This window comes from Lathamus discolor, chromosome Z (genome assembly GCF_037157495.1).
Source record: "Lathamus discolor isolate bLatDis1 chromosome Z, bLatDis1.hap1, whole genome shotgun sequence".
NCBI classification, from domain to species: domain Eukaryota; kingdom Metazoa; phylum Chordata; class Aves; order Psittaciformes; family Psittacidae; genus Lathamus; species Lathamus discolor.
Window position 1 is genome coordinate 112,050,414 of NC_088909.1, and position 14,804 is coordinate 112,065,217.

Here is a 14,804-nt window from a genome sequence, read left to right on the forward strand (position 1 = left end):
CGAGGCGGGACCGCGCTGACATCGCCGGGCCCCGCTGCTCCGGGCCCGCAGGGCCTGCCCCGTCCCGCGCAGGGCCCCGGTGAAGGCCCGGGCCGTGCCCCAGGGCCGCCGGCACCGCGAGCTCGCTGCCGGGCTCGAACCGGGGATTCCCCCCCCCCCCCCCCGCCCGGGCTGCGGGAGGCCGCGACCTGCCCGGCCCGGCCGCGGGTGCCCGCGAGTGCTGGGCGGCAGCGCAGCCTCCCCGCCCCCGGCACGCTCCGGGGAGCCGTTTCACTCGGCATCACACGGGAGCGTCTCCCCCATCTGTGCAGCCGAGGCACCCCCACGGCTCCTCATCCCGGCACAGCCTCTGCCATTATGCTCCACCGGCTCCTAGCCAGGCCGCGCCGGCCGTAGCCGTGCCCGCCTGCGGCGCCGGCGGGGCCGCAGCAGGTGTGTTTGTTTGCATGGGGTCGAGCTTGCATGCGGGGGGGATCCCCGCGCTCCGGCTCCCGGCCCGCCGGCCCCGCGCAGCGGACAGGCTCCGGGTAGCGGCCCTGCCGGGCCTGCTCGGCGCGGCGCGGCGCGGCTCGGGCCGCTCCGGGGCCGGGGCGCTGCGAGGGCGGCGGCCGCCGGAGCCCCGCGGCCCCCCGAGCGCCGGCGCTGCCCCGGCGGGGATCGCTCGGCCGTGGCCTCCTGCACTCCCCTTCCCCCCGGCGCCGGAGGGGCCGCGGCCTCCCCTGCCAGGGCAGCCCCCACGCGTGGCCGGGCCGGGCTCGGCAGCGCCCGCCCGGGTAGGGCCGACCCCGGGCCGAGGAGCAAAGCGGGCCCGGCGCCGGGGGGGTGCGGCCGCCGCGCTAAGGGGAGGGGGCCGCGGTCCGGCAGCGAGGTGCCCGGGGCAACGGCGGCCCGCAGAGGCGGGAGCAGCCCGCCCGGGCTGCGGGGCTGAGGGAGGGCCGGCTGCAGCCGCGGTGCGGGGAAGACAGGGCTGAGGCAGCGGAAGAACATGGTCGTTTTCCCCAGAATGGGGTGGGGATGAGGGATGTGGAGAAAGTGCCAGATCCGAGCTCTCTCCGCAGGGGAAGGGGGGGTGAAGGGTTGTGCCCGAGACCTCTGCTAACGGTTACAGGTGCAGCCCGCAGAGCACAGGGGCTGCTGGTGTCGCCCGGCGTGGCCGCTGGCTGCGAGGGAGCGGCGCCGAGGAGCCACCGCGGCACGTCCCGGGAGGATGGGGCCTGGCGCGTAGGAGGAGGTGGTCACTGGTGGTACCAGTGCCGGGGTGAGTAGCCGAGCAGCAGCGGGGAGCACAAGGGCCGGGGCTGGGGAGGCTGCGGGCCTGCAGGAGGCAGGCCCTGGGTGGCAGAGGAGAAGCGGGGAGCGGGCTCGGAGCACGGCTGCCACGGGCAGAGGTGGCCGCAGAGCCCTGCTCTGGAGGGACCCGGGCACGGCAGGGAGCCGCGGCCCTGCTGCGGGGCTGCCCCGGGGCGGATGGGAGCGGGCCGGCGGAGCAGGGCCGCAGCCATCTTGCGGGGCGGGAGCGGCGCAGGCTGCCGAGCTCAGCCCCGGCCTCCCGCAGCCGGGCTGGGCAGGGGGCCCCGGCCGGGCGAGGGCTCCGCAGGCTCTGCTGCTCCGCGGGGCCTCGGGGCCGGCCGCCGGGCAGAGAAGAGGAAGCCCCTGAGCTGAGGGGGCAGCGCGGCTCCTGCGGGCATCTTGCTGCTGCGGAAATGGGTTTCTTGCGGGGAGGGAGGCGCGTGTGCGGCTACCCCGGGCAGCGGCGCCGTGCACGGCGCACAAATGCCGTTCGAGCGGCCCCCGGGGCAGCGAGAGCGGGGCGGGCGGGAGGGGAGCGTGTGCGGCCACCCCGCGGGCACGGGGCAGCGGTGCCGCGGGAGCCGAGCGGGGCTGCGGCCGAGCCTGCCTGGCGCTGCAGAGAGCTCCTGTGCGGGGTTTGGCTGCGGTCTCTTTGTTAGCTACAGACAGGCACGCACACACGCTCAGCTTTGAGCCGGGTTGTGGGAGGTAAGTGGGGAGGAGAGGAAGGGAGCGTGTGGGGCGGCCGTGGGGCGCAGGGGCCGCGTGTGGGGCGCAGGGCGAGGGGCCAGCGCGGCCCCGCCGCCCCAGCAGGGAGAGCCCCGCCATTCCAGGGACTTGCTGGCAACTCCGCGAGGGTTGCCATAGCTTTTTATGTAGGGTGACCAGAACCGGCTGGAACTGGTTTGAGGCAGATCAGCTCCTGAACACAATGCAGTCACTGAGCTACTACAGTGGGATAGCTTCCTCCCTTCATGGCAGCCAAAAGCAGAGGAGCTTGCAGAAAGATACCATCCCAAACCAGTATGTGAATGCACACTTTAGACACACAGCACTGGTATGTGGCTAATAGAGGCATAAAGGGTTCTGTATGTAAATGTACATATTTGCAGTAACTGAGATGACTTTGGCGTTTCGTGCCTTTTTATGCTTAAGGAATGGGCAAGAGCTGAGATTTATGACCCTTATTAAAATACTTGTGCTTTGCAAGGGTGGGACACTGGTTATGCATCTTATTTTAAAGCTGAACTGAATAAACCGGCTTGAATGACTTGTAATTGTAGCGATGCTTGTGACTGAAGAATGCTGTTTGCATGCTCTTTTCTTTACAGGGTGCTGTCTTGTGCTTTGCTGCTTTAGGAGACGTTAGGATGGAGGGGGTGGGGGGTGCTGTGCCTTTCTGTAAGGCCAGAAGGAAACCGTGTTGTTGTGGAATTGTGCAGAAGGCATTGCAGAGGGGCTGTAAGGCATACTCGCTTTCCTTTTTGTCTCTTTCTTTCCCTTGTAGGCCTATTGATTGGGGCTGCCTTTAACCCTTTCATATTTGCAGAGGTAATGCGTCTGTGGCAGTCACTGAGCATTGGCTAAAATACCTTTGAAAGGTCAAGGTTCACAAGGTGAGCGGTGCTGTTTGGGTGTGAATGGAACAATAGCATGAAGGTACATGTATGTGCAAAGCGAATCTAGCTCCTGGCTGCACACCTCAGTAAGGAGACAATTGTTTAAGTGTTACTAAAGAAATGCTATTAATGTCCTCCAGCTTTAATAGGATTAAAGCTATTATTTGTAAGACTTACTGATATCTTGGGCTAAATACAGTGTTTTAACTGCAATATCTTGTCTCCAGCTATACATTTGTATAACAATGTGGGGATAGGGAACAGGCCTCTGAGTGACAATCAGAAATTGCGGAGCACATGGCACTGAATTGTCTGTGCTGTGTTACAGCACTCAGAAGGTGCTCTCTGATTGTTTAAAGGTTGCTTGTTTGGCCAAATCTGAGTAACCCAATACTGGCTTCTGAATTCAGGTCTTCAGTGTTAAACCTGTGCTTAATATAGCTACATAGAAAAAATACCCGTATGAAAGGAAGAGTATGGATGGTGTTTCTTAAGCTGTTGTAACCAGGGAGGATTTTGCAGGAGGCAAGTGGAAAGCTGTATTCAGGGGGGTTGATGGAGCTCCAGCAGATTATTAGTAGCATGAATTATAACGTTGTGCAGTAATGAAATCAGCCTGGGAAGCGGCGGGGCAGTGCAGCAGCTCCTGGGGGTGGCTGCTTTTAACTCAAAGCAATGGATAATGGAGAGGGTATTTTTTTCCCCTCTCATCTGAAAAATAGATGTGTACTTAGATTGGAGCCGGCGTTTGGGTCTTGTGGTGGAAGCTGAAGGCTTCAGAGACAGGGAGAGGGGGAGAGGGAAGTGAGCAGTGATGAATCTGGCAAAGGGAAGAACAAAGGCTGTTAGGGCTTACACATTGGAACACTAAACGTTTTGCCTTGGGGATTCTTTTGCTAGAACTGTTACTTCCTATAACAGGAAATCAGCAGCTCTAGAATCTGAACCGGGATGATTTTTAAGAGACCTCACCAGTCCTGCCTGTGCTGGCTCCAAGCAAGATAAATATGGAGGCAATCCACTGAAAATGCTCTGTCCTAGTGGGAAATGAGGGTTTTTGCTAACGCAGACAGGCTTAAAAGCCTTGAGAGGTTGTAGATCTTGGGTAAGTTGTGTGGAGGCTGGCGATAGGCAGGGTGCCTGCACCAGGGAGTGACAATACCAGGGAACCTTTTCCTTTCTGACTGCAGTAGATTACGTAAGGTATTGAGATATTAATTGTGGCAGAGTGAAAATAGCATGCTAATGTTTAGCCTGGAATGATGGTGTGCTGGGGTTTAATGCAGCTACAATGGGTTGTTTCTCAGATGTGATGGGGCAGCAAATAGCTTGTGTGGTGGAGCAAAATGCTGCACAGATCACTGTGCTGATTTCTGTGCCTCTTGTTCATAAGTGGGATGCAGAGGTTCTATATTTGCCTGTAGACATCTGTGGCAAAATGATGCTTGCAAACCTGAATCCTTGTTGCATGATAGGAATAGTGTCTATTGCTGCTGATGATGCATGTTCTTTTCCACATGTGAGCTAAAATTCATACGCTCCATGAGAGCACCTTTTAGGTTGATTTTTCTTTCTAAGCAGTGCTAAAAGTGTAAGTCCTTGAGATGTGAGAAAATTAAGTGTACCTGTTTTGATCGGGGTTTTGAGCACGAGCTGTACCCTCATTCTGAGCAAAGGAGCTTTTGAATTGGAGAGATTTCTGCAGGCTGTAAGATGAGAAACCCGAATAGATGCTGGAGCCTGCAGTGGTGCTGGTGAGTTTCATTTGTTTAGTCTCATGGTATTTGTAAATGCTCTTCACCAGGAGGTTCTGATCTGCACCAGTTCCAGCAGAAAATGCTGCTTCCTGCTGGAGGGCTGCTCCTCTGCATCAGCAATCGTGATCTCTCTTTGCACTGAGCCTTGTCTCAGGTAGCTTATCTTGGGAAGAAGGGGGATGATTTATCAAGCTCCAAGGCTCTTCTGAATGATTTAACTTTGCTTTACTTAAAAGTATCGATGTGTGTTAAAACATAAATATGCATACAGGTTGCTGGGAATGTATGTTTAAAAGGAAAACAAAACACCCTAACGTTTTAGGGCCTGTTTGTTGCTAGTGGTGCAGAGGAGGGCCCTGCCTGACTTGGAGTGCTCTTACCATGACTGTCTGTGGCTGCTTCATGCTGGTTTTGAGCAAGAATAGCCACCCACTTAACCAAAGTCCATTAAAGGAAACACGCAGGAAGCAAGTGCTCTTTAGAATGTGATTCACATTTGTGTTAAATTGGGAATCTCAACATAGTACATCTGAATTATTCATGCATTACTGTTCTGCCCATTTTACATACAGAAGTACAAAATGAAGGCATCTTTATCATTCTTTTTGACTAGATTGCAAAAGGAATGGTTTGGGGATTTACCTGCTTGTCATGAATTCATCTCTGTGTTAGGAAGAATCCAGGAAGTTGCTAGGCCCAAACCCATAACTGGATCTCTTTACAAGTACAGGTCGTTTTCATTTGGCCAGCTGTGGATAGAGCTGGTCAGTTCAGACCCATGTGGTGTGCAAAAGGAGATGCCTTCTTCGTATGTTGAAATATCCCTATTCTTTTTGCCAGCCAAAGGCTGGTAATAGTGAGCTTTGGTCCAGTTGCATGTGGTAGTTCAGTGGTGGTGTGGGAAGAGCAAAGGGACAGGCTTCAGAAGATACCCCTTCTCCTCCCACCCTGTTTTCTCCTGCCCGAAAAGAACTTGAGATACCCATGTTGCAAAAAAGTAAGGAAGTTAAAAAATGGAGTAGTTAAAATACAAAATGAGGCTTCTGAGGAGTCGTGAACTACAAGAAATCTTATTTTGGCTGTCAAAAACCCCATGGGAGTTCACTTAAGAAAGCAAATTCTCAAGACGTGTCTTTACTCAATGGTACCTATTGCAGAGACAGCCTTATAAACCATCACCGCTGCTGAGCTTGGTGTAGCTGCTTACCCTGTCCCAGATCCAAGATGTTGTGTCTGTTCGTGGCATGAGCTGGGATTGTGCTCTGGATCAGCAGTTGCAGTCCATGGGTTGATGAGCTTTCACTGGATGATGCGCTCCAGGAACCCATTTGGATGTTGTCAGGAGTGGCTGGGAGGGGAAGTGAATGTGAGTGGGTCTGAATGATGATTGCTGCTTTAAATACTTACTGTGAGGGTAGTGGAACACAGGAACCGGTTGCCCTGCGAGGTTCTGGCGTCTCTGTCTTTGGCAGTACTCAGAACCTGACGTCCTGTTGGTCTTGCTGTTGCTGACCCTGCTTTGAGCAGAGACGTTGGAGTACAGAGGTCCCTGTTCTCAGGTTCTGTGGAATGCCTGTTGGAAACCTTTTTGGCTTGGAGCTCCCTTTTCTTTCTAAGGCAGATAGATAAGGTGGTTAATGTTGAAATAACAGATATATTTTAACTGTAAAACACCCCATATTAAGCAGAGATAAGGACTGGCATGACCGTATTGATCCTTTGGATGGCCAATGAGGCCTTTATCCTACAAAATCAAAATGCTCTCTTTTATGAAGGGAATCCCTACTATTCCTGGAAGCAGGAATCTGAGTTTTGCACCAGTAACCAGTTGTGGGAGCTTTGATAAGGGAAAGGGAACCTGTATGTCATGTGAACATGACAGACATTGCTGATTGTGGTTAAAGTGGCCTCGTGCATATCCTACCGCCTGCTGAGCATATAAACCACAGCAGGTTGTGATTTGAGATGTGGTTCTCGTTTCCTGAGGCAGGTTTGGGGGTTGCAGTAGCATATCGCTCTGTCTGTCTTTCACATATGAGCTGTCAAAGTAAATAATCAAGAGTATTAGTCAGTCATCATTACTAATATATCTCAAATAACTAATGAACTGCTCCTAAGCTGTGTATTAGGCTCCTGTTTGCCTAATGCTTGGATATATATTACTGTAATTCTCATTTAATCACTTAAGTCTTCTCTACCTGATGAGATTTCTTGGCATAACAATACAGAAACTTCATTAAAAACTGCTTTTATGCTAGTTAAGCTGGGATTGCTCCCTCTGTAGGCATTTTGTTCCTGAACGAGCACCATGTTACTTAGGAATGTGTACTCGTGTTTGCAAGTGAAGTATTTAGTGGGTTATCAGAATTCAGTCCTGGAATAGTGTGTCTAACTGGGAATTCCTACCAGTGTAACAGTTGTTGTCTGTGCTTATACCAGAAATAGTAGACACTGAAAAGTGGTGCCTCAGTGATTGTGTTTTCACAGTCCTGAAAAGAACAGTGGGAAGTGCCTGTAACGAGTAGCTTCTGTAGAAAAGCAGGATTTGAGAATGGTCTCTGGGACCCCTGATAACAGGACAGAAGCTCCTGGATACATGGTATCTTACAGGCGTTTTCCTCTTTTTGCTGGATAGCAGCCTCCTAAAGTCTTTGAATACACCCTTAGGCTTCCCAGCTAAAGGGCCAGGATGAGAAGGCCCCAAAAGGCTGACAACAATTTAGCTGTTTCTCATGGTGTAGCATCAAATTCCTGCCCTGCTTGCTGCTTCTGCTGTCAGTAGAGAGTTCTTATGGACTGGGTCGTATTTTGATGTGATTACCCAAGTGAGTGCTTCCCTGGAATGTGTTACCAGATGAGCTGGAAGAAAGGGCTGACTTGGAAAAGGCAGGCAGTGGAACAGTGAAAACCTGTGCCATTTTCTGCATGCTGTTCATGAAGTGTATCCAGAGCCTGCTGGCTTTAGAAACTAAAACTGGAAGCAGTTCTGGTTTGGACAAGGACTTGGGGTCTTGCAGGTTGTTCCTTCACATCTAATTTTGTTGTTTAGGCTGAGGAATGTGTCCTTGACTACACATATCGTGGGCTGTTTCTTGGTTCAGTGCTGAAGATCATCTTAATGGCAGCCCTGTGATGCTGGGTCTTCCACCTCTGTGTGTCTCTGGAGACACTGAGCTTTGCTCTCAGCACTTTTCAAAGCAGTTCTCAAAGCAATTCCAGTTCCTGGATAATGGCCATTTTCAAGGGAACCAGGAACTTGCCTCATTTCCTGCTCTGGAGTATTTGCAGACATCATGCTGGCCCAGAAAAGGAATAGGCTAACAGCTTGTCTGGCAGCCAGGGGATGAGTTGATTCTGATCCTGGATAAAAGGTGGAGTTCTATCCCTAAGGGAAGGAGTTACTGAAAGGTTTTCAAAGGAAAAAAAGGGAGGAAGGTAGCTTCAGAGGCCACACTGTGGCAGCTGTGATGGAAACATGGTTTATATACTGCACCTTAAAATGATACACTACAATAGTGAGGAAGAGATGGATAAAATGCCCAGGTTAAAACTTTGCTTGCCTATTTATCAAGACTGGCCATGGCTTTTGTCCATCCTTGTTTAACTTGGGCTGCTTTAAATGTTTGAAGAACAGGACTGATTCTTCATAAGGGCAGCAATAATTCTGGGTGCCTGTGGAGAAGAAACCGTTCCATTCTCATGCTCTGTTGGAGCATGGGAGTTGTTCCTTCTGCAGACACCTAAAAGGCAGTTGCAGCTTCACGCTGTGTGCTCCCTGAGGATGGATTTATGCTCTCAGCTCTACAAGCCTCTCAATTCTTTTGAGATACTTTCCCTGTGTGGAATTAGCCTGAGTTGCTCAGGAAACGACAAATGTAACTCCTCTGCCATGCTCTTACACAGTATTTCATCCAGGTACATTTAAGTGGGCCTTTACTTAACACATTGCCCTTGTTAAATGTTAATTAAACTCCAGTGTATGTAATTAGAGGGAGGTTTAGACTAGGAAGACTTTCTAGTTCTTTTTGAGTGTGTATTATAACTAAAAAGACACCTATGGACAGATGTACAGTCAGTGCAAATAACCAGTATCTCAAACCATGAAACACTGTGTCAGTTAAGGCTTTGTGTGGTTTTACATGGATTTGATAGGCTTTGGTCTCTGGAATCTCTTTCATCTAATTCTCACAGGAACTTTCTCTGTGATTTTGCTACCATTTGTGTATGTGGTTTTGTATTTAGGAGCTAGACAAAGCAACAAAGCCACTAAGTGGACTGTGAACAATTCTCAAAATCATTATCTATTTATTTGGAGGTACTGTATGAAATGTCTGTGTGTATTCCTGTGTTCTGGAGAAATATTCCTCAGTTGCCTTTCTTGGAGCCCAGAATGACTCCCGGGTCATACATGAGTACTTAAGTCTCACAGATTGGATTAGTTTTCCTTAGCATTGTTAAGCTGAACTCAACAGCCAGTAGTTCCTCTCCAGAGCTCACAGTAATGGGCTGAGAGGAGAAGGATGCAGTACGTTGCTGAAGCTGTAGGGTGCATCTCCATTGGCAAGTGGCTTCCAAGACCTTCTGCCATGGGGCAGTAGCTTCTTGCTTATCTCAGCCAATATGAGGAGCTTGGAGAGCACTGTTGCAGGTAGTCACACTGTGGTTCTTTGATGGCTTATGTTACCTGATACTGGAGACAGAACGTTGAGCTGTGTAATAAGAATGTTTTCCAGTCCTTTAGGGTGATACCAAGGCAGGAAGACGGATAGGATGCTTCCTAAACTGGACTTTCTAACAGTAACACTCACTGATTAAGTAACTTTTCACACTGAATACTAACTCTGGCCTGATAATTACTGAACAAAAAGAACAGGATCTGGAAAATGTTATTTGTGAGGGAAAAAAAAAAAACACTGAAGATCTGATGTTGGTTAACCTAAAAAGAAGTTTGAAGGGAGATAATGGTCTTGGAGTAAAATGCTGTTGCAGAGGGTAGATGGCTAGAACTGTATGTAGTTCGTTCAGATTACACCGAGAAAGATTCACATTATGCAGGAGGAAACATGTAACAGTGAAAATTGTGAGTGACTGCAGTAAATGACATTGGAGGTTGTAGAATCTGTTGTGGGAGGTCTTTAAAGTAGGTGAGGCCTGTCAGGAGTAGTGTGCAGGTCCTTCATTGGAGCTGCTGCAAAAAAGCACTGTGAACACTGGGAGACACTCCATAGTTCTTTTAAAGCAATTTAACTTACAGAAAAGAGTGCAACAGTCCTAAACTGTTAGTAGAAACATACTTGTTGCCATCTTCAGGAAGGCTCGGGAGGTTAATAATGCAGATGTTAAGGAAAATCTAGACTCAGGAGGAATTGTGCCTCATGTTATTTTCCTGGAAATCTGGATATCTTCCTATAGTCATTGTGGATGTTGAGAGGCAGGAGAGGAGGCAGGAAGAAAGTCATTGAAGAGAAATCTGTGCTAGAATGAAATGACCGGGTTAGAGTCTGAAGTCAGGGGCTCACTGTAGCTGTGCTCTAACGATGTGACTGTGCACGGGCACTGAAACACTTCTGTGATGTATAATTTCTGACAATATTACTTCAGAAGTGAAATAACACCTTTTTGCATGGCATAGGTGAGCATATGGTGATTTGATGTAAGACTGTGCTATTAGAGCTTTACATACTGAGGTGATGACTTTCTGCTTGTTTTACAGATTTGCTTACAATCAAATACATGACCATGGGGGATATGAAGACCCCAGATTTTGATGACCTTCTTGCAGCCTTTGACATACCAGACATGGTTGATCCAAAAGCAGCTATTGAATCTGGACATGATGACCATGAAAGCCACATCAAACAGAATGCTCACACAGATGAAGATTCTCATGCCCCATCATCATCTGACGTTGGTGTGAGTGTCATTGTGAAGAACGTGCGCACTATTGATTCTTCCGAAGGAGTGGACAAGGATGGGCACCATTCCACAGGCAATGGCTTGCACAATGGCTTTCTAAGCTCATCAGCTCTTGATAGCTACAGTAAAGATGAAGGGAAGTCACTGAAAGATGATGGGTCAGCTTCTGAGACTACACTCAAGGATTCAGCTTTTAACCAGTTTAGCCCCATATCAAGTGCTGAAGAATTTGATGATGATGAAAAGATTGAGGTGGATGACCCCCCGGATAAAGAGGAGATGCGGGCAAGCTTCAGAGCAAATGTCCTGGCAGGATCTATATCTCAGCAGGAATACGACAAACTAAAGGCACTTGGAGGGGAGAACTTGATTAAATCTGGAATCTCAGTTTCAAGTAGTCTAGATAAAAGTAAAGTTGCTAAACGAGAGGCAGAGACAAACTCCATGAACTTAAGTGTCTATGAGCCTTTTAAAGCTCGCAAACCAGAGGACAAACTGCTAAAAGACAGTTCTGAGAAGCTGCTTGAAAACAGGGTGCTTGATGGAAAATTGGGTGCTGAAAAAGGCGAAACAAATCTTGCCAGCATTTCACAGTCCAAAGCAAAGTCATCAGCAAAGCTCTCTTCGTGCATTGCTGCGATTGCAGCACTGAGTGCTAAAAAGGCAGCTACAGATCCCAGTAAAGATTTACAGTCTAATTCAGGAGAATCTTCTCCTCTACCTAAAGACATGAGTGAGAGTCCCCGGGCTGTGGAAAAATCGCCTGAATCTCAGAGTCTCATTGATGGTGCTAAAAAGCCATCCATCAAACCACCTGACAGTCCCAGAAGTGTGTCCAGTGAGAACAGCAGCAAAGGGTCTCCCTCTTCTCCTGCAGGGTCAACACCAGCAATTCCTAAAGTTCGCATAAAAACCATCAAGACTTCTTCTGGGGAGATCAAGAGAACTGTTACCAGAGTGTTGCCAGAGGTTGATTTAGACTCTGGTAAAAAGTCAGAGCAGACTGCTTCGATGGTAACTTCCATGACATCTCTGCTGTCCTCGCCAACCTCTGCTGCTGTGCTTTCCTCTCCTCCTAGAGCTCCTCTCCAGTCCACAGTCGTTACCAATGCAGTTGCATCTGCAGAGCTCGCACCAAAACAGGTCACTATCAAACCTGTGGCTACTGCCTTTCTCCCTGTTTCAGCAGTTAAAACAGCAGGTTCTCAAGTGATTAATTTGAAGCTTGCTAACAACACCACAGTGAAAGCCACTGTAATATCTGCTGCCTCAGTGCAGAGTGCCAGCAGCGCCATTATAAAAGCTGCCAATGCCATACAACAGCAGACTGTTGTGGTGCCAGCATCGAGCCTTGCCAGTGCTAAACTTGTGCCAAAGACAGTCCATCTTGCCAACCTTAACCTTCTGCCTCAAGGTGCTCAAACCACCTCTGAACTCCGCCAAGTGCTAACGAAACCTCAGCAGCAGATAAAGCAGGCAATAATTTCTGCAGCAGCCTCACAGCCTTCCAAGAAAGTGTCTCGAGTCCAGGTGGTGTCATCTCTACAAAGTTCTGTCGTGGAAGCGTTCAACAAGGTGCTGAGTAGTGTCAACCCTGTCCCAGTTTACATCCCAAACCTGAGCCCCCCTGCCAGTGCTGGAATAACATTACCAACGCGAGGTTACAAGTGTCTTGAGTGTGGGGACTCCTTTGCCCTCGAGAAGAGCCTGACCCAGCACTATGACCGGCGGAGCGTGCGGATCGAGGTGACCTGTAACCATTGCACAAAGAACTTAGTTTTCTACAACAAGTGCAGTCTCCTTTCCCACGCCCGTGGCCACAAGGAGAAAGGAGTTGTAATGCAGTGTTCCCACCTCATCTTAAAACCAGTCCCAGCAGATCAGATGATAGCATCTGCTTCAAGCAATACAGCTGCATCCATGCTTCAAAGCCCCGGGGGGGTCAGCACGCACACGGTCACCAAGGTCCAGCCTGGCTTAACGGGGACGGTGATCTCGGCCCCAGCAAGCACGCCTGTCATCCCAGCGATGCCTCTGGATGAAGACCCCTCGAAACTCTGTAGACATAGTCTAAAGTGTTTGGAGTGCAATGAAGTTTTCCAAGATGAGACATCTCTTGCAACTCATTTCCAGCAGGCTGCAGACACAAGTGGACAAGTAGAGTATCATACGTTTACATTCCAATGTTTCACCTCTAAGCCTAGGAGACTTCGGATATGGGTTTACTTTGATTTAGCTGTTATTTATCTGAACCTCCGTGATTAAAATGATAATGAAAACCACCCAACACCCTTGCAAGCACTTACATAGTGAATGTCAACACTGTTTAAGTAAGAGCTTTCTTAGATTTTTTTTAGGCTCTGAAGTCTGATACTTACCCTGTATAGTTTTGCTGACACTCAGCATTAGCTTTCTTGCAGCTGAACGTTATCATACTGGTCCTTACTAAGGATTTTTGGTGATTTTTTCCTGTGCTTTGGAATGTGAGTATCCTGTGGAATCCACTTAATTGGCACCCTCACTAACAGCCCATCTCTTCAATCTGAGTGATAGATTAAAGTGATTCAGTCCTGATTTGTCATTCAGTTTGTACTGGTTTCACCCACCCCACGGCTGAGCCAGGCACTCCTCTTGCCTCCACGGACAGTGAATAAATGGCACACAGACCCCTTTGACAAGGAGATGCATGCTTTCTCCTCAGGTCCTTCTCCACCAGCAGTGACATGGGGTTCACTAACATGCATCTCTTGCTGTGTGACCATTTGTTTCTTTGTGTTGGCTTTCCTCTTACAGTTACAAACGAGCCAAACTTCCAAACCACCTTAAAATTCTTTACTAATGTCTGTGGCCTAATCTGAAAGAGACACCTCATTCAATAAATGTTAATACAATCAGTGTGCGATGTATTTTGTAATGCTGCAGGAGTTGAGCTTGTTTGTTCAATGATACACTTGGGTTTCTGTTGGGGTGTGCCAATTAAATGGGATTCTGGTGTTTCAAAGCATTCACTTGAGCTTACTGTTGCAGCTTCTTCCTGTGTGGAAGCTGAAGACCTGCAGATATACTCAGACTGATAGAGACAGGAATGCCCCAGGAGTATTCCTGGGAATTGCACAGCAATTTTCAGTGCTGCAGTTAGGGAAAAATCCCCTTGTTATAGGAGCATATAGAGGTTCCTGCCAGGATCTGTTCATTAAACTTCAGAGCTATTCTCTGGCCACGAGGCGGTTGCACTGCACCCACCACTACAGCTAGTAGAGAGATTTAAGTGTGGAAGTAATCTTGACTGTGTGGATTATGTGGCTCTGCCACAGCTCCTTTACTACCTGTGCTGAAGTTGCCTGGATTCACAGTGAAATGCCACAGGAGTGAATTTCTGCTTGTAAGATACTACAGATGTGCCTGCCTACAGTGAGTTTAGTTAAGCTTTTTGTCAGAAAGAAGTTAGTAGAATGTGTTCTGTCCGTAGGTCTGGCTGCAGTTGTGAACAGTATCTAATGGCTGACCATGAGTATATTCTGCAGTAGCTCGTGAGTTACTTAATACTCAATAACAGGTTTTTAGCTAACTGCTTTGCTGGTACTTACTGGTCTTAGATTTATCTTCCATGATAGGTCAGTTAGGTGTGATACACTCCAGTAGTCTTCATGAAAACTCTGTTGTTCGTGGTCCTGTAAAATCAAGCAATTAAGAAGGCATTAAGGTAAAGCAAGTGGGTGAGAGACAGAGAAATACACTGAGCATAGATTGGGAGCGTGAGGTAAGGATATAAAGGAAACACTAGGGAAGAGCAAAGTGATGGACTCACTTTCTGTGGGGCTTTTTTTGTAGGTGCAGGTAAACTAAACAGGTCTGTAGAAACCCCTTTTGCCCTTCCCTGCCTGATATTTTTGCCCTGTTGCAATTGCCCTGTTAGGTGCTGTTTGTCTTGGTGACTTACTACAGCAAACCAACTGAGATTGTCCAAATACAAGTGCAGTTAGGGGGAAAGGTGAGTCTGGGTACACAGGGACTGCTGGTCAGGGAGGAACTGATGTAGGAACAAGGCCTGAACACTGGCTTCCTAGGCTGCGATTGCCAGGTTTAAGTCTCAGAACAAAAAAGCCTTGTTGCTGCAGAGCACTGGGGTAAAAGAAGCTATTTTCCTCTTGTTCCATTTTCAAAGAACACTTCATAAATGTAGTTTTACATGTTTGTTATTGAAAAATCCTCTTCAGAACTA

The 14,804-nt window shown here is 49.0% G+C and overlaps 1 protein-coding gene and 1 long non-coding RNA gene across 11 annotated transcripts in view; one reads left to right on the forward strand and one right to left on the reverse strand.

Moving 5' to 3' along the window:
* The first annotated feature begins 218 nt into the window (after window positions 1–218).
* Window positions 219–14,804, forward strand: part of LOC136005755 (zinc finger protein 532) — a 34,183-nt gene continuing 19,597 nt past the window's right edge. Inside the window, exons 1-4 of one of the 10 annotated variants that reach the window (XM_065663532.1) lie at window positions 219–432; window positions 1,109–1,258; window positions 2,798–2,906; window positions 10,380–12,739. In XM_065663532.1, the coding sequence (XP_065519604.1) occupies window positions 10,400–12,739 (2,340 nt within the window). In that variant the 5' untranslated portion in view covers window positions 219–432; window positions 1,109–1,258; window positions 2,798–2,906; window positions 10,380–10,399. Of the gene's footprint in view, window positions 433–702; window positions 774–904; window positions 1,259–1,836; window positions 1,999–2,018; window positions 2,348–2,797; window positions 2,907–10,379; window positions 12,740–14,804 lie in introns of those variants that run through there. The other 9 variants (XM_065663533.1, XM_065663529.1, XM_065663538.1 and 6 more) reach the window with 9 other exon arrangements.
* The window catches only part of LOC136005757 (uncharacterized), a 28,045-nt gene continuing 27,410 nt past the window's right edge, over window positions 14,170–14,804 (reverse strand). The window contains exon 4 of the long non-coding RNA XR_010608872.1: window positions 14,170–14,253. This is a non-coding gene — a long non-coding RNA (uncharacterized LOC136005757). The remainder of the gene's footprint in view (window positions 14,254–14,804) is intronic.